Source organism: Manacus vitellinus, unplaced genomic scaffold (genome assembly GCF_001715985.3).
Source record: "Manacus vitellinus isolate BGI_N305 unplaced genomic scaffold, ASM171598v3 scaffold_17_pilon, whole genome shotgun sequence".
Lineage (NCBI taxonomy): Eukaryota > Metazoa > Chordata > Aves > Passeriformes > Pipridae > Manacus > Manacus vitellinus.
The window spans coordinates 7,287,061-7,306,583 of record NW_021939256.1 but is presented as its reverse complement, the minus strand read 5'-3'; the positions used below and the strand labels follow the sequence as shown (position 1 = coordinate 7,306,583).

The following is a 19,523-nucleotide window of genomic DNA, read 5'->3' as shown; positions in this document are numbered from 1 at the left end:
TGCAGAACCCTGGAGTCCCATGGAGGCACAAAAATCAGGAATCTTAAATTCTGCTTTGAGGTTTGAGTTTGTTTTGTTATTACTTGGTTAGCAGTTTATTGAACGCAGAGTATTTTTTTAATGTTTGCTGCCATTACAAAATTCTCATGTCCACAGTAGCCTTGTCAAATTTTTTCAAGGCAGGCACTGTGCAAGAAGCTAGAGGCTGCTGCTTTCCAGCAGCTCTTCAGAAGATGATTTCATATAGGTGTTTTTAACTGGAAAATATGTCATGAAGTAAAGCATCTGACAGTGAAATTGGTGAAGAGGGGCTGAGGAGTTAGGTAAAACCCATGCAGTCTATGAAATGAGAAAATAACATCTAGAATAGAAAACGAGCAAGAAAAAAAATAAGATCACAGACAACAGTGATGAATGGGAGTATGTCTTTTCTCCTTAAAGTGTAATTCTTCCCTGGGTAATAGTATGCGATCAGTCTTATCCTGTGTCATGAAGTTAGAGGATAGAAAAGAATGTCCAAAGTCCTAAAATGTGGAGCTCAACAGCAAGGGGATGTGAAAATGGTTGAGAAACTTCTTAACCAGAATTTCTTGCAAAACTTAAAAGGTGTGCTAGTGGAATGGAGAAAAGTATAACCAATAAAAATAAAATCATGGTAGCCACATAGCAGTATAAGAACCCTCTGGGATTTCAAAATTATTTTGGGGCGTCTCATCTCAGTCTGCTCCACAGAAATAAAATTGCACATGTAAAGACCAAAGAGTTTTCTTTCTCAGTAGCCTACCACCCACAGGTTTGAATTTGTTGTTGGTATTTTTTCTCTTAACATTACCAGCCTCCTAGGCACATCACAGGCACTACACAGGTATAAAAGAGCACAAAAATAGGGTTCTGCATGCAATGCTGCTCTGCCTTACAAAGTTTTTTCCTGTAGCCATACCACTTGTCCACAGTAGCAGAACAAAAACATAATAACCCCTTTGCATTGTTATGAAATCAGCAGATAAACCTGTAAGAACATATCTAGAGAAGAGAGCCTGAGGAAAAAGAAAGAATCATTTATTCAAGAAATGTAGAAAATATATGATTAAATTTGCTAGAACCCTATTTCCAGTCTATTAATCATTTTGGAAGGGTACAAACTGCTGTTGGGACCCAGAAGAAAGTACACAGACCCACTGTTTAATTTTGCATCTGACTAGCAGTTCTCCTTTCCTGACTTGCATCCATTTCTCTGTTCTTAGTTTTATTTCAGAGAACTCAGCTATATGATTTGGTGGTCATTTTTATCAACAGCCCTAGCTTACTGTATCCACTGCAGGTAGCTTATGTAATTTATGTTTTTAATTTTTCTGCAAAGCACCTAGTACAATGGTGAGAGGCTCCATCTAAAATTATCTACATAAATAAGAAAATATAACACCATTATCATATAACAGATCGTGTTCAACAAACTTAAACACTCTAAGTTCAGAAAGTTTAGTGGCAGTATGACTATCAATGCACTGGAGGAAGATGCATTCATTTTCTAATAGGTCTAATAGACCTTAATACGTTGCATAACACAATAACCATCTCCTCACGATTTTCTAGGAAGAATTTAAGATTCTTATTTTCTTCTTTACATTGTATCAGTAGCATCACACTTCCTTGTGCTAGACCCAAGAACTTTGGAGCCAAAAGCCATCTACCACAACTTCTCCAACACCATTAAGAGTGGGAATAATGTTTAAGACCAGTTTAGAACAGTATGTCCAGATGTAAAGCCTTCTGAAAGCTGTTCTCTGCAAAGTCATACCCAGGATTCTGGACTCTCCAGTCCCATATCCACAAGTCTGCAAGTTTCAAGCAGTTTTAGCATCCACTCAGAGTACTGACAGGCCACGTTCCAGGGGAGTACTTGCCATCTTACAGACCCACTTTCAGAGACAGGACCCCAGCCTAGCAGGGACCTTTTGCATGCCATATGCTATAGGCATTATTATGAGCTGCTTTGAGTCTGGAAGCAGTGGTTTGACCACCTCCCTTTGCCTGCCCTGCTGCCTGCACAAAACTACCCGTCTTTGCCACAGCTGACACTGAGTGTATGTGTGTGCCTACACTGCTTCAGCACCATATCCAGCATATGGACTTAAAACAACTGTCAGCAGCTCCAGTCTGCTGGCTACAGTACCATGAATGTACCTCTGGAAAAGGCCTGGAAGGAGACCATGGGAAATAGTAACAGCACGTGACCAAAGCTGGTAGAGCATTATTTATGTCACAACTCATCCCATGGCTCCCTTAAAAGCCATCTGCAAACACAGAATGCCCCACCAGGTAAGTCTGCTGACCTATGTTCACCAAATAATGTTTTGCTGTTTTTTCTTTTCCCTTCTAGAAAATGGTACTGATCTGTAGGTTACGCAGAATAAATCACCAGGGTGATTCTTTCACTGTGGTAGTAAAAACAAGCTTAGCAACATTTATATTTTGCTATGATTAAACCTTCCCACAGAACTCCCATTCACAAATTTTAAATGACTTACAATATGCTACACACCTCAGTAATTATATTCTAAGTCATCAAGTTCACACACACTCTCCTTTTGTAGCAACCCACGTGTGCTTCAGAGAAATTACTTCTGAACATGCTTAATTTTAAAGTCTTCATTTTACATACTGTATGTAATCAAACTTTTTATTAAACATTGCCAAGCAATCTGTCTCATTTAAAATGAGCTGCTAGAAGAGGTAAAGGTCCATTAAGCTGTTAATTGCATGCTATAACTCTGAATTCTTAAAAAGTTATGTTGAATATTGTTTTCCCAAATGCTTAATTTCATATTTACCTAAGTCTACTACCATAGTTACTGTATTGGTCAGGTATATGCTAAGAAATTAACATAGCCACATCAGCAAAATTCTCCCAGGTAGAAAGAGGGAACAAAAAGAGAGAATTTAATTTCCATTTCTCTTGATACAGGGAATTTCACCATACAGATACAAAGCACAAACCCACTAATGCAGAAATACGAGTACACCCTAAAGGCAAAGTGCTTCTGCTACAGTAATGGCTTAAGTGATTTGATAGCTCAAATTCATTGCAAGTAAACCTCAATTAGACTTGAAAATGAAAGTCAAGCAGGTGTCATAGAAAATATTATATGCCACTGTTTTTAAATTACTTATAATAGAGGTGCAAAAATACTTTAGGCTGTGAAAATAAAATTGAGATGGCTCCAAAACACATAAACCACGTATAAACATTTTCAAAAAGATTGCTACCTCTTATATATGCCTCTGAAATAGTTTGAATGCAGGTATTTGTATGCAAAAAACCTTTCATTAAAACATTTTAATTTGACTATTCCAAGCTCAAGAAACAGCAACTCTTTTTTACATAGTAGCTAATTAACTAGACCTTACTTCATATCATGTACCCTTGTCAAATAAAATTGTATTTCTCATCCCTTAAAGACTTTATATCTATCTTTGTTTTAGTTTGTAGTAACTTCAATCATATGATAATGAAAGTAGACACAGAGGAAATGAATTAAGTACATATTAATTTCTCTAAAAGACTTGTAACTCAAAGCACAGTATTACATGAATGTTGATGTTTATTTTTCCTATTTTTGCCCCCTATTCAATTAGCTGTGCAGACCTTCTCACTACAGTGAGAATCAAGTAATTAGCACTGGTATGTGCAAATTCATTATGTCTTGTAGAAGACTCTCTCCTTCCAGCCTTATGACCTGTCTATAGGAAGGAACATCAGCCAACATCTTATCAAGGCCATGCACTTTAAAAACGGTAGGGAACCTTCCCAGCAAGAATTTGTGGTCACACCCTTTCCACTTCAGAAGGCCTGTGACAGCTCTGAATTGCCAGGCAAGACTACTTCATGCACAGCAACATACTTCATTGTACTGTCCACAACGGACAACCAAAACCACCAGCTACTCAGCAGAAACACCAGAATCCAGGTGCTTTAGCAATTGATACTTGTGTGCTTACAGCTCTGATGTTCATGGGCCACAACAAGGAAAAAGGTTACCTTAGCTCTTTTTCACACAATTTTAAAAAAATAACCACAGAAATCAAAAGGGTCCCAAATTTACAAAATAAAACAGCATGAGTATTTTGATAAGTACAAACAGCCTTGAAATATATCAGCATGATCTTTCAAATTACAATAGCTGTTCAGGGCCCGAGACTTCAGATTAGGAGAATTAAATTTCCAGAATTCAGTGGTGTGTGTGCTTATTTAATTAAAAGCAGGCAGAATTTCATTTGCACTTCACTGTTAAGAATGCCACCTATAATACCACATTTTGGCAGTGCAGCTTAAGTCTAATTTATACTAAGAGCATACTTCATCAAACTCATTCTGAAGTTCATTACAAACGCTAAACACCAGTACTATTTGCTATAGTGATCCCATCCCATTTGGATGTTTAAATAGGCAAACACAGTCAGATAAACTCGCAGTGGTTTGTGAATGTTCTATGGCTTTTTCAGTTGAAGCCTTTTGTATCTGAACTGCAACTGTGAGCTACATGATGTATCCGTGATTTTAGATTTTCACAGGTATAGCTCAAGGCATTGAAAAACTATCTTGCTTGTACCTATGCCTATAAAGTAAATTAATTTATTTTATTTTTTTTTTCTCTCACAAATGAAGCAGCATGTTATACTAATGACTGGGCTACATCCCACACAAGGGTTTTCCACTGACTGACAGAAAGTCACCCTTGCACACCTCCTTCAGACAATGCATATGGCCCAGACCATGCCCTGTAAGGCTGGCACATGTAAGGCTGGTAAAACTTTCTCCCACACAAAGGAGAGAGAAAGAGACTTGAATGCAAGCAACAGCATCCTATTTACTGTGACACCCACTCAAGACAGCTGACAAGCGTTACTGCAATGTCAGAGGCCTCTCTCTTTCCTCTAAGCAACTATGTCAGCCCTGTAGGAGGGAGGAGAGGCACTGCTACTACCTATTTTGGCTCAGGCAAGTTTGATTAACCAAACTATACCATGGTTGTTTAGGTTTCTTCCCTAGCTGAGGTAACCTATTGCTGACAGATTTGCAAACTCCTTTCAATCTACTACAGCAGCACATTTAACTCATCACAATCAAACACAGGTGGTTTGTGCTGGAGTCATGGACAATAATGCAGAAATTACGTGATTGCAGCACACTATTTACATAGGAGGAATATAACCAAGAAGGGTTAGAAGGTCTGTTTTAATCCAGGCTCAGTCACTGCCTTTGTACACTGTCTCAGCCACAACATTTCAGAGGTCTGTACAGTTTCTCAGGCCAGTTTCAAAGCATGGCAACACCCAAAGTGCTAAAAATAAATGCAAATAACAATCAAGTGGTCAAAATCATCCATAAATAGTTTTTGCAGGGAAGGAAACATTTCCCAAGTATGTTACTGAAAACCTCCATTATACTGTATACGATATTTATGGAGTTCTCATTAAGCATTTTGGCACAATTAAAGTTCTACATATATGGCAGGCTGTTCAGTCCTTGGAAGGCCAGACAGGTACTTTCCAAATAAGCTGGTACAAGGAGACTTAAGGGTTTGGAGTGTCTCAGTGTGGGACTAAAGGCTTTCCAGCCCTGAGAGATGAGCAGGGCAGCTATTTTCTAACAGACCATTTTGGACTCTCATTTTAACCTTCCACAGAAAGACAGATCTGTGTGAAATAAAACAACCTTCAGCTTTTATGAATTTACAGCAAGAGTGTAAGCATCTTGAGACAGCTCTTACTGGCAGGCAGATCGCTTTCTCCTATTGCAAGTTAGCATGGACTGTCATTGAACTGGAAGTTTCACAGTCAGCTCACCAGAGAGTCAGGCTCCTAAAAGAAGACTGAATTGGACACCACACAGGATTTTGGCACCAAGATTTTTGAACAAATAGGTCAGTGAAATTTTTCTTAGCAGGGCAAAATTAACTAGGATTGTGCCTCACACCTCTGGTGCACTGCTTCCCTTGTTAGCTCAAAATCTTCAGCATTATATTCCAGAGGTCAGTTTTGGTATTGTTCATCATCTTTCATCTTTTTGTAGTTTTGGTTTTGTTTGTTTGTTTGGTTTGGTTTGGTCTTTTTTTTTAAGTCCTGCAAGACAACACCGTTTTCATACACAGTTTATCACAAGTCAGAAATATCTGTGAACATTAACAGAGTTTCCAAAGAAGTGACTCATGTCTCTAAAACCTCCTCTATCACATGAAAGGTATTTGCAAAAAAAAATTTATTGAAATACTAAACACCTTTAAAAGAGTAAAGACAGACAAACTAGAAGTGGCAAGAGGATGGCTGAGTGTTGAAGAGCTCTTATGAGTACCATGGTTGTGATCACTGAATTCATTACAAGCCTAGGGATTCTCCATAAAATCCAAAGCATATACATCTTACTCCTCTGAACAGTCTCACCATCCAAAAGCTTACAATAAATTCTAAATTATTAGCAACACATTATTGAGCTGGCACTCAGTAATATTAGTGATGCAACTTTCTTCTGCCTTGATATATACCAAATACAGTAATAAAATCTAGCAAATTAAACCTGGATTCACTAGTTGTTATTAACCTTAATATAAAGGAGACAGTTCTATTCAGTCTTGGCTCATTATCCTTCACATTCCTGTATCTTACCATGACTTGTGCTGCTTCTTAAAGGCACCCTTTAATTTCAAGGACATCATCTTTGCTTACAACGTTCAAATTAGAAATAAATTTTAAAACAGGTAAGAAACTTGAATCAATGAAACAAGCAGAGAAATTAAAGAATAATGAAAGATAGAAGGGACTCACACATATTGCCAGCATATATTACAAAGGTCCATCTGAGTTTTAGGTACTTATTTGCTATAATTTCAAACTACAAAGGAAAGTTAGTGTATTTATCTTCAAAGAACTAGATGTTTAAAGTGATAAAGTTAATAAAATCATTTTCTCTCCTATAAGTCAATGTGATCTCCCTAAACAATAACCCTCTCTACAAAATCTCAGAATCTCCTTTAATTTTTGCTCCATTCATATAAGTATCAACCAGTTTATGGACCACATTATCACTTTCAGCATAGCATGAAATTTCATAACAAAAACAAACAAGAAAGATCATGTTCCAATAAATTTATTACATTCTAGCAGAATCTTCAGAAATATATGCTTTCTTTCTTACTAGAAATCCATTGTGCCTACAGATTTCCTCTATTCATTTGAAATGCTTGTGCCATTCCCTTAGCTTTATAATATTTTTGTTTCCTCATAGCACCCAGAATATTTGATGAGGTCACATCACCATTTCAAGAATCTTTTATGCTGTCTCAGTTACCATACACTCAAGTGCCATACTGCAGGACTTACTTCAACAACCCCATTCTATTTTGGTTACACATTTCAGAAAGATTAGGGTAATCCAGACCAAACCCTGAGACAGATTGGGGCGGTCGATGAAGAATGCACCTTGGAAGTAGAATCTAGAGGAGTTTATCTTGTTCAACCTATGAAAACAGGAGAATGGAAAAGGACTCCTCTACATAAATGCATCAGAAGGGGTTAATGGTAGAAAAGACCACAAAAGCCTATAGGCAACATAAAATTTTGGTGTAGGAACAGAAGGATACTAGCTTCTCAAGAATTCCCATACTCTTGAACCATACCAGCTGGGATACATTTCTGACCTAGCTGTCCTGAAACCAGGCCCCCTAACACCCTTACTGGGCCCACACACACTTGTTTCATCCCCGCTGGAGTTAAGGTGGCTGGTTTACACCACATCATCACCTGTCATCTGCCACCTGCCATCAGTCACCTACCATCCTTCTGCACTTCCCCTTCTCAGTTTCTTCTGCTTAACTCTGCTGCTGCAATGCTCCCACCAGCTCTGCTCCCTCTGGTGTTTAACACGATATCTGAGCAGTCCGAAAGCCCTGCAGCTGACTGCTTTTTTGCCATAGAAAAGTTTTCATTAGGGCAGCAATGACCTCACTAACAGGCTGTTATATATATAATGGACACAGTTGCCTGCGGCTAAGTGCTGTCTCAGTGCCGGGGGGTGGGGGTGGGGTGGAGGGGGATGGAGGAAAAAAGAAAACAACTACTAAAAGACATGGGATATTAACTGAGAATTCAAGCAAGATAGCAGGTTGCAGAGGACAGAGAAAAAAAAAGTTTTAGGACTCCAGCATCTAGTATTGCCGCTGTAAATAACCTGCTCATTAGAGAAAGAGAGCTGACAACATGCATTATCACTTGACAAAGCAAATATATTTGCTCTGTCTGTAAGAAGACTGGATGAGCTACAGATAGCCTGGAACAATGCACAGAGGAAATGGCATTATCAGAGATGAGAAGGCAGCCACATTTACACTTGTGTAACAGGGATAGAAGATAATTCTAAGGCTACATCACAACTGAGAGGGAAAAAAAAGTGATGAAATCACTCAAACACAGAGTCAACTGCCCCAAGTTACCATTACTTGCAGATCATATCTGCTTCTGGAGAAAAAACCCAGAAGATCCTGAATACATCGCTATATTCAGGAAGTTAGAAGTTCACCAGCAGTTAAAAACATATATACTCAAAATTCAAATAATACATCATGAACTAACTATCCCCCTAATATAGTGTTATATAAGTAACACTAACAGCTATTCACTTAGGTCAAGTTTATAATAAAACTACTTCAGTAGATATCAGCACTAAAAATCATGATCATTCAGGATCATCAACAGTGGGCAACAAAACCAGTACCAAAGTGCTGAGGGAACAGAACAGTAATCAGAGTCAGAACTGGCGGTCAGAATTTTGGATGAGGAGAAAAAAAGTCATAGTACAAATGATGACCATTTAAGGATTCAAGCCTGCTGGTAAAAACTGCAGCAAGGTGGGGCTCAGATGGCAAATAAAGGATGAGTGCAAAAAGCTTTGCCTTGCAGCAGAAATGACACCAGGAATTTCAGATTCATTGAGACACAAATGCCACCAAAGAAGCCCTTTGGAATGCTTTAATGTGTCTTCTACAGCTTAATTATAACAACAGATGAAGTACTCATATTGCTTTACAAGTGAAATCAGCAAGATTCAAAATGGAGCTCAATACTGGGTTTGCTAACTTCACAGAAAGACTATTTTCCAAGGCTATGATTTTAAATATAAGACACAAGCAGCACAGGGTAAACTTTCATCACCTGTGCATTTCTTGGTAGAGGATCATTGAGTCAGTTTCAGATGGAGCAAAACAGAAAGTGTCCACAGTCTTCAAAAAAAATTAGGCATGAGGAAAAATATCAGCAGAACTTTGGACAACATACATAATTGTAGATGGCATTCAACATTTCTTGACTTCAATCAGATGGAGCACCTCTCCAATGCTACATAACTTGTGCTGAGAAACAGAAGTGTGCTGAAGTCAGAACAGAGTTGTCAAGCACAGCAGGTGCACACAGGGGACGGCAGAAATTTTATTTGTACTGGTATCTGGTCTGCCAAAAGCCTTACTTAAAATACAAATAACCATCTAGGCCAGTAATGAAGTTGTCAGGCTCCCCTGGAGTTGGCAAAGGAGATGCTAATGTTCCCAAGAGCCAGTCAGGACTATGTTACTGCTCACTGAACAGCCAGGGCAACAGGTGTTACCAGAAAAGTCACAGATTGGTGTCTCACTGAACTGCTTCTTAGGAAGTTACTGCAAATCCAGAAGAGGGAAGAACACTACCTTTCTTCTATAAATGTTGTACAGCCTAGAGAGAGGAAAAATGCTTCCATATAATCCCTGAAGAAGACAAAGAGATGAAGAGAAGGAGGGGAAAAAGCAATTTGCATTGGGGAAATCTCACTATTTTTATCAATCAGTATTTTTATTAATCAGTATTTTGTTCCAATTGGACTATCTCATTTATCAGCTCATGTGCCCTTTCACAGACTTCCCCATGGACTCAGAGGCCACTTGTGCCTGCTAAAAAAGCAGCGGAGGAGGTAGGGAGGCTGTGTGCGTTTTAAAAATGTGATTTAAAATGGTGGCCTGAATCCAAGTAAGCCTGTACCACTCTCCCTACTCTGTTATCGAGAGAGCAATGGCACAGAAAGATCAGTTTTAAACTTAGTCTCCATAGCTCCTTTGTTGCAGCCATATTAAAAAAGCAGATTCCTGAGGTTTTTTTTCTGAATCAGAAAGAAAAAAAAAGTAAAGGTTGTATCCAGTCTTTTTCAGACCTCTTTACAAAACATTCTAACCACCCATACAAATTAAACTCAGAATTGCCTAGAAGCATTTCATCCTTTGTGTTCATAAACTAGCCATCTTGACCTCTGGACTTCAATTTACTTTACTGAAATATTTATTTCCTTCAATAAATGAAGCATTCCAAATTTGACTCTCTTTGCAACAAAGATTAGCCAGAGAGCATGACCATCAATGTACCGATTTTATTTACTGCAATCTCTTTATATAAACCATGAAGGTATAAAGCTGACTACCAGAAGAGTAACAGAAGGTATTAGCAAACTCATTTCTAAAGCTTCAGCTTATCAAGTTAATGATTAATGAATTTATTAAAACAGAGATGAAAGTCCAGGAGCAAAGTTCCAAAGTAAGACAGACAGATTTTATTTGTTCTTAATCCAGTCTCTCATTCAAAAATAACAGTACCTATTACTGTGACCAGAAGCTTTTTAATACCTTGCATAGGATTGCTAAGAGTAAAGCCAGCAAAAGTAATGATTGACTCTTGGAAACAGCTGTTCATAAAATAGAGTCCTTTGCATAAAAGGCTAGGTGTGGCCAAGGAGAAAACAAGAAGTATCTGCAGCAAAGCCACTGCTCTGTCGTCATTCAGTACGTAACAGAGCACAGAGTGGGGATATCAGCCACCTCACTGTGGCACACTGGGATTTTTTTTATGAATCATGAGAAAAAGATCACCCTCTTGTGTAAACTCTTCCAAAAAACCTATCCATTATCTATAATTGTCTTCCAATGCTTCTCCCATTTGCCACGTACAGAGTCACCTCAGTCCTTTTGTTGGACTTCACCGACTGTGGTATTTCAGACTTTCCCACCGAGCAGTGGGATCAGGAGAAGGAGGAAAAGCAGGATTTGCAAATGGCATTATAAAACAAGCATGCAAAAGGGCTGAACCATCCTAGTTTTAAAACAAGGTTTTCAAGTTGATAGGTGCCATTAAGGAGGACAGGATGCAGTGCTCAGATGTCACTCATCGGTATGGTCTCCTGTCAGTGACCTTTGCAAAGGGCAAATCAATACTAAGCAGATACTGTATCTACTACTTCTAACTGTTTAGGAAAGGTCAACTCATTTTCATGTATGTATCAGTTCCAACACTACTGTTTTCAGACACAGAACTGCTTAAATCTGGGAATCAATAAAAAAATTCTTATCTTGCACGTAGCAGCATTTCAAAATATGTGATAACTTAACAAACAAGACTTGGAATGAAAACATTTCATAAGCAAGGTATGATGCGTATAGAAGGAATGTAAAGCTTTACCTTGCTATCATGAAATGTTCTCTACAAGTAAATGCAAATGAAATTATAAACAGCATTTATGGGACTGCTTCCTTAGCATAATTTAGTATCACCTGTATGTTTTACCACAGAAAAAATATATTTTTAAAATACTAAGACATTTACAGTCATTTTATGCATGCCTGCTGCACCTTTTTTTGTTTGTATGACAGGCCACAGAGATTATTCTCCTCTTATAGTTCACTTAGATGGCATATTTTGAGAGGAGCCTTTATAAAAATGCATGTTTTGGTTCTATATTTAAACTTGATCCCATTTAGCTCAATGTCCAATCCTTTTAGCTTCAGCAACAAAATTCTGTAATACACATATTGCTGCAATCTAGGAGATGCTTGGTACTGAAATCACAGCTGAAATTTCTGGCCTTTTGAAATATATATTTGAATTCCTGAAGTACGATTCAGTTTAACATACCACAGTACCTGAAAGTTCAAGGATGAACATCAAAAGTCTATTACAACAACACTGTGTTTAAATGAAAAAGTATCGTGTTGTATATTTTAAACACACTAGAAACTTCAAACAACACTAAAACTTCAGTCTGGCTCTAGTCAGAAGACACTGTTGCACTATTTGATATTGCAAGGGTAAGATCCACAAGGACAGTGTTTTAAAATATTCAGAAAGATAGTATTTTTAAATGCTTGCATATGGGAAAAGGGTTATTTAATACTCAATGTAATGAATTTCCTAGTTGCATTAACTGCAACATCATAAGGAGATATTGTACTCCTGTTCTTTAGCTGTATTTAAGTGGAGCAATGGCACTTCCATACATCCATAAGCAAAGTCATAAAAAGGATCTATAATCTTGTGATGCATACATTTAATACATTTTGGTAAGGTTTATTACAGTTCTTGCTTCCTCTTCTCAGCATCACTCATGGTTAATGTGGAGATATGCACAATGTTAAAAATCACTCAGCAGTTCCACTTCAAGAAAAGAGAAGCAATGTTTTTAAGAATAAAACAGCTATTTCTACTCTTACTGTACTTGAGTTGGTCAAGAGGTAAGCCATCTTATTATAATTTTGTAAATCTTAGAAAACATCCACTGACTCAATTATTTAATTATTTACTTTATTTTCTTGCAAATCCACATTCTAAGAGTGGTTTCTCTCTGTCAAGCAGATATGAAGGTAAAACCAAATCATTCAGCTTTGTACCATGAAACAGTGTACACTGCCAGATTAGGAAAGTCTATTCTGATGCTGCTATCAGCAATGTTGACAAATATAAACCTGAAATTAAGCTTTGTGTTTATTTTTAAATAGTTGGTTGTGCCATCCCATTGAAAAATCAAAACAAAAAACTAAAAGAAAACCCCCCCAAAATAAAATCATATTTTCTTGGGGTCAAACACTGAAAAAAGAGCTATACTTCTGACTGCAGCCATGTGCCAAAATCAGAATTACACGCAAGCAACTAATTTTAAGATTTCTGAAATTACCTGCTGAATTATTTTTTCACAGAGGAAATACAGTCTATGCACTGTGACGCAGGGCAGAGCTGCCTGTCTCCCTGTATTGTAACATTTCATATTTTGATTAGCTGCAATGGCATAGAAGTATAGATTTTTAATATACTTTTACTGCCTTTTAGATAGCTGATTTACTGACAGTGGTTTTAGGGCATTTTCTTCCTCAATTTTTATGACTACGCCTTTTTGATGACTATGCTTTTTAAATTTTTATTGGGGAATAATGGCTGAATTTTTATAGGGACAGATGACAAATTCTATTAGGTACGATACTGAAAATGTTCATTTAGATGCAGAGGGAATTTAAAAAAAAATCAAAACAAACAAAAAAACCACCCACCAAAACCACTAGTATGTTCTTGTCAACTCCCATCCTGCTCTTAAAAAAGTCATAAAGCGGGATCTAAAATAATACAACCTGACGATGTAAGCTCTATTAAAGTAATCTAGGTTTCTTACAAGGTGAAAGTCTATTTCCTTACTCACTAACGACAAAGAACAGAGAGTACAATAGCAATTATTCTAGAAACAGTTACACTTCCTACTGTGCCTTCATAAGCAGAACAATGAAACAGCAACGTTGCAATAACACTGAGAGTAAATGGAAATCAGAATGCTAACACTGCATATGAGCACACAGGTCTGCTCAAAAGACTCTGAAGGGCTGTAGGTATTGCTCTATCCGGCTATAAGTGGCTGCTTTTGAAAACAGCTATTCCTTGTAGGTAGTCTCTTCCATTTCCATTTGGCTATGGGTTGCCATCCTGCACAGCATTAAGAGACGGTTGTAGAAAAAGTAAAAATAAATGCCTTCTCCAGAAAGTTGGTGGGTGTGGAGGAGTGAACAGGTTATAGCCAGCAGCAGCAAGCAGCTAGAAATCTTGGGTTTTTTACACCCTCATAAAAATGCAGTCAGAGAAAAAGGAGCAAAAAGGTGTAAAACAGATTTTCTTCATTACAACTATGAACACAACAATGCTATTTTGCTTTGGAGAAATATTTGCTTTCAAGGAAGATGATAAAAAAGATGAATCCGTGACGCTTATTTCCTTACACTAAGAGTGCCATTAAAAGCAGGCAAACAAACTTAAAGCATACATATTCTTCCATAAAGACATATTTTATAAAATAGCAAGAATTACCGGAAAAAAACCTCTAAAATAAATAAACAAGTACCTAAGTTGTATATTTTGTCATGGTGGAAACTAATGGCAGGAAGTGTACTTCAGCACACTCCATCCTGAACTTTAAGGAGAATACCTTATTTAGAGAATCAGTTCATTTTCTTACCTGTACCCAGAAGCCCCAAATTCAATTTTACCTTTTCTTTTTGTTTTTGCTCTTAACAGTTTTACTAAAATTACTTTCAAAGGTATTCTATTACTCCAACAAAAGTAAGTACCTGCTGTAAAACAATGTACACATTTCCATAAGCCTTTTATAAATTCTGACAAGCCATTATGCCTTATTTAATTTTATTTGAATTTTAACCATTTCCTGGTACCTAGTCCCACCTTACTATCTTACCATACCATCTTACTAATAATCACTTTTTAGATTCCAACTTCTATATCTTAATTAAAACTGTGGATTTGTATTACAGCACTAAGCTAACTACAGGACTTTGAGAATTGGGGCATCTGGGAGAAAAAGAACTGATATAGTCCAACACTTGATTGTCCAAATACCTTGTGTTTTAAAAGTGAGGTGTTTTCTTTAGGCATGACAGACGACCCTCAGAAAATGGCATCACATCACACAGGCCTAATAAAAATGAAAACTATGAAGGGTATTATACAAGATCTGAAAGAAAGATTATTCTACCTGTATCGGACATGCTCGATTGTGTCATATGTCAGCTTGCTGCTGATATTCTGACTATGAGGGTTGCCTAGGAGACAACAGAGATACAGAAGTTAATCATTAATCACAATTTTGCTATTAAATTTCTCTTTAATGAAAATATTACACCAAGCCAGCCCAAGAGGTGACAAAGAAAGATTCAATGTATACTTCATAGCAATGCCCTGAAGCTCCTTAGTTAGTCAAGAGAAGGGACATATAACAAGCTAAAGCAATTATGACAGATCTGGAAACTTCAGTTGGAACTTTTTTTAGGCAGTTATTCTAACAAGGAAATGCAACTGCATATGCACAAACATACTAGGAAAAACTACAGACAGAATGTACATTCATAAATGTATTTGTGCAGTAGTTAAGAAGCAAGAGACAGCATCTAGAAACAACAGACATTAATGATGGAACACCTGGATTAACCCTGGTGGTTTTAGTGTTTGAAATTCACATAATTCATTAAAATATAAATTTTATTGCAAAATTAGTAGCCACCTTAGACCAGCTCAGCACAAGCATGTATTAACAAATAAGACAGCACATAAGGAGGGCATGAATTGACAAAAAATTTGAGAAAAAAATTCTTGAGCAAAAAAGATTACAGCACTATCCACCCAGGCACAGAACACTTTCGTATTAGTAAGTACCCAAAGATTAAGCCAAAAGAGTTTGGAAAGGGTGTAAGAAAAAAACTGCTATACAAATACAGTTTTTGCAGTAGGCTCAAACATAAGTTACTCTATTTTTAAAATTTAAAAATCACCCTGCTGAAAGCCATTGAGCAAATGTGTTGAAATGAATAAATTTCAAACCAAAAAACTAATACTTGCACTTTTCATGTCTGATATTGCATTTCTGTAATTTCCAATTCAAATATTCTCAATTTAGAAGTGAGAATATCTCTTACTTATATTATTTTCCCTCACTGACACATGCAACAGTTAAACTACATTCTTTTGGCCTGTGGATTACCACCAAGAAAATAAAAAAAGCTGCAAGTCAAACTCCCCTTTCAGTCACATCTGTGTTTGTTAAATTAACTCTTTTTATACAACAGTTGCTGTCCTCAGAGTATGAGATGTAATTTAAAAAAAAAGAGAATTGACCATACTAAAGCTCTCATCATCATTTTAGATGAAAGCACTATTGAAAAAGATACAATTTGTTCTCCTATAGCATTATAGGTACTATGCAAATCTGTTCCAAACTCGCAGCACTACTATTTCTACTCACAAGCACTCAATTGATTCACAAATTATATTTTTTTTCTGCCACAGATGGTACTTATTATAAGGGTTGAGCCCAATGTTGCTTGAAATAACTAAGATCAGAGCATACATTTCACTTTACAATGTCTGTTGTGAGAAAACATTAATTTTAATATCACTGACATGCACTTCAATAGGAGATCTTAAATGTAATCAACATATTTTGTTATAAGAGAAAAAAAACTTCTATGCCTATCAAGAATAACATTATTTTGCAGTGGAACTTAATTCCATGCTTTGGATCCTGGCCTTGCCAGCATTCAGGAAAAAAAAATAAGGGAAAATGGCACATACAATGGTACATTGAAAATTAGACTACCCAAAACTCTGACGTGGCTTGCCCAGTTAGTAAGCACAAGTGTGCCAGTGCTAGAGCAAACAGTTTTCTTGTAAAGCAGTGATACCTAGTTCCCAAGTGAGGAATTCCTTTGTTCTGTGTATCAGGGAGCATAAGAAAGACACAAAGCTAGCAAAAAGGACACATGATGACAGATAGTAAAACACAATAAGAAATTTTGATTACTTCAGTGGGACTACTCACAGCATAACACTGTACAGTATATTTTTTTCTGTTTGAGCATGACTCACTTCAATGTAAAGTGTCTCACACAGTAACAATATTTCCTAAACGATGGATGCTGCTGCCTTTGTATAAAATCACTCTCACTTATCTTGGCTAGATAATAATGTTAGAAAGAAACAAAAGGTTTAGGTAGAGGATTTGGGGATGAAGTGCTTACAGGTGGTGCTGAAGTGACCTCATTCACAGCTGTAATAGCTAAATCTCCACCCAGATATAGCATAATTTTGTAGATATTTTTACTCAAATTCTTATGGGCAAGATTGCTTTGGCAGTACACATCCTTTTTCTGAGTATGCACCAAGTCCAATAGTCCAAGAGAGGTATAGTACCTATTCCCTGCCTAAATTCCCTTGGGATCTTCTGAGTTAGGCTTTCTTCTAAATAAAATATTTATACTGAGTCCTTATACTTATAAGCTCCCTGTGATTACTCTCACTGAGAAGGACGGTGGTTCTAGATTTTGGTCCTTACATAAGAAACTGGTTTTGCATTTTGAGTGGAAAAAACATAAAGACAGAACAAAGAATGCTTATAGCTACACTGTATTTCTTTATTCCAAGCATGGTGCCCTAACTCCGAGGTAACAGATTTGCCTTTGATTTCTCTTCTTCACCAACACCAACACATCCTTGGTCACCAAAGAATGAAATTACACAGAGGGCCTATGCCTCCTTTGTAAAATCACCCATCTTCCAACTACTCTATTGCAGTGTTAAAAAACCTGCAGAAGGTCTCTGCCAAGAGGCAGAGTTTTAAACTATTTAGATGGAAATTTGAGAAGACTAACGGGAACAGTGTTTTGCACTTACCATAAACGTTGTTTCGGAGGTCATCAGTAAAAGCTTTAAGTAGACTCTCTGGAAAAAGTGCTGAACCAGCATGGTCAAGGTAAGTAATCCCTAAAATACAAACAAAATTACTAGAGTCAGTTTTTAAAATATTAAAGTCCATTTTCTCCCCCAGACTACATTCTGAAGTGCATCAAACAGCCCTTTTCATTCACTAGCAGAAAAAAAAATAAAATAAGGATGAAACAATAGAAACCAAACATTTTGATTACCTGTGCATATTTTTTTAATTAAAAGCAAAGAGGTCCTTCCTTTCATGTTCAGATTTCCTTCAGAAGGGAAATATCTTTTTGTTCGGCCTGTACAAGACTGAGCAAGCTGGTGTCTTCAGTCACAGTACCTTGCTACTCCTATGCACTACTTACTATGAAAACTACTATTACCACAAAGATAGTATTTATTATTAATAGCAACAGCAATAGTAGTATTGTCCCTATGCTGGCAGGTGAAGCAATTCTCTCAAGAAATGACAAAGCCTAAATTATGCCTGAAGCCCAAAGACAGGACTAGTATAACTTTTAATGTATTTAAATATGTCTCACCACTCTGCTGCACTTAACATTCAATTCATTTTTAAAATCTCCTTTTATATTATAAAGATATTTCAAAACTTTTAAATAAATGCTTATTGGAAATGAAGGTTTTTTCATGTTTAGCCATTTTAGATTTCTTAATCTTTAGCAATTATTCTTCCACTTCTCCAGTGCGTTTCATGCCCTTTATTAGTTTTTTCATTTCACTTACCTTAAGTATTTCAACCTATTTCAAATTCTAATAATGATGAATATGATTAAGGTTAGAATTTATTAAGTATTTTAAAGGTCTTCACTTTCCACAGGGATTTAAAACTGAGTTAAGCTTTAAAGGAGAAACCTTGACACTTGGAAATACATATTATTATATATTATGTTACTGTAGCAGTGATTCAGTGGGTAAGCTGTGAGGCAGCGCTAATGATAAAACCAATCCAGACACCCATCCTTATTTTTAAGAGTCCTCTCCTGCCTTAAGATTTCCCCACTTAGAGTGCCTAGCAAAAGCAGAATTTCTAATGATGGCTTGAAGTCAACTGAGTGTTTTTGAGGTGCTTCCAAGGATGGAGTGTGGGTCAATTTTTTAGCTGTACAGGCTTCTTAGGGTTTTGGGGGGTTTTTATCCTAGAAAGTCTCTCCCAAACACTGTGCAACAGAACAAACACGAATACAGTAGGTCAAAATGCATATAGGCGTCCTTCTTGCTCAATTTCTGACAGCTGCTCAGCTCACCACTGAAATGCAGGGGCTTTGGAGAGAGAGAGGCACGCTGCCTTACAGTAGGACACAACCAGGCCCTTCCCAGCACTGTGGCATGGCTTCGGCCAGCTAAATGACAGCAGCTTTCCCTCCAGCAGGCCACACGCTCACCATAGCCATCCCAGGACCTGCAGCTTGGCACCAAAAGCCTCTGCCTTGAGCTGGGGCTGGAGTGTGGAGCAACAGCCACAACCACCAACACCAGGTCTTGTGGTCAGGGCAATAAACAGCCCACGGTCACTGGCTACAGCTGCGAGAGCTGGGAAAGGTAGGACTAGAGCTAAGAACAGGAAGAGGCAGCCCTGAGCCAGACACCAGGGGAAGGATTGCTGTCCTGGAGGTGACATCCTGGCCAACACTCTCCCAACAAAGCCCACACAGAGGTGCCATTTGGCTCATTAGCTTTCATGGGCACCAGGAGCACAGACACAAGATGCTCCTCTGGGTGCAGAGAGCTGCTGTCTTTGGACTCTTCCAGCCCTAAGGAGGGTGACAGCACTGAAGTGATTACACAACCGTACAGCACAAGGAAACCACCTCAGGCAACCACTTGAGGCTCCTCAAACCATTCACTGACACAAGAATGGGTGCTTCCCATCCTGACCAACACTCCTGTGAGGCAATGTGGACTAAAAG

General features: G+C 37.6%; 1 protein-coding gene across 1 annotated transcript in view; it reads right to left on the bottom strand.

The window, feature by feature from the left end:
• Positions 1-19,523, bottom strand: part of MOCOS (molybdenum cofactor sulfurase) — a 341,863-nt gene that overhangs the window by 169,911 nt on the left and 152,429 nt on the right. The window contains exons 4-5 of the mRNA XM_029958899.1: positions 17,557-17,646; positions 14,867-14,933 (exon numbers count right to left, since the gene is read on the bottom strand). Of these exons, the coding sequence (XP_029814759.1) occupies positions 14,867-14,933; positions 17,557-17,646 (157 nt within the window). The remainder of the gene's footprint in view (positions 1-14,866; positions 14,934-17,556; positions 17,647-19,523) is intronic.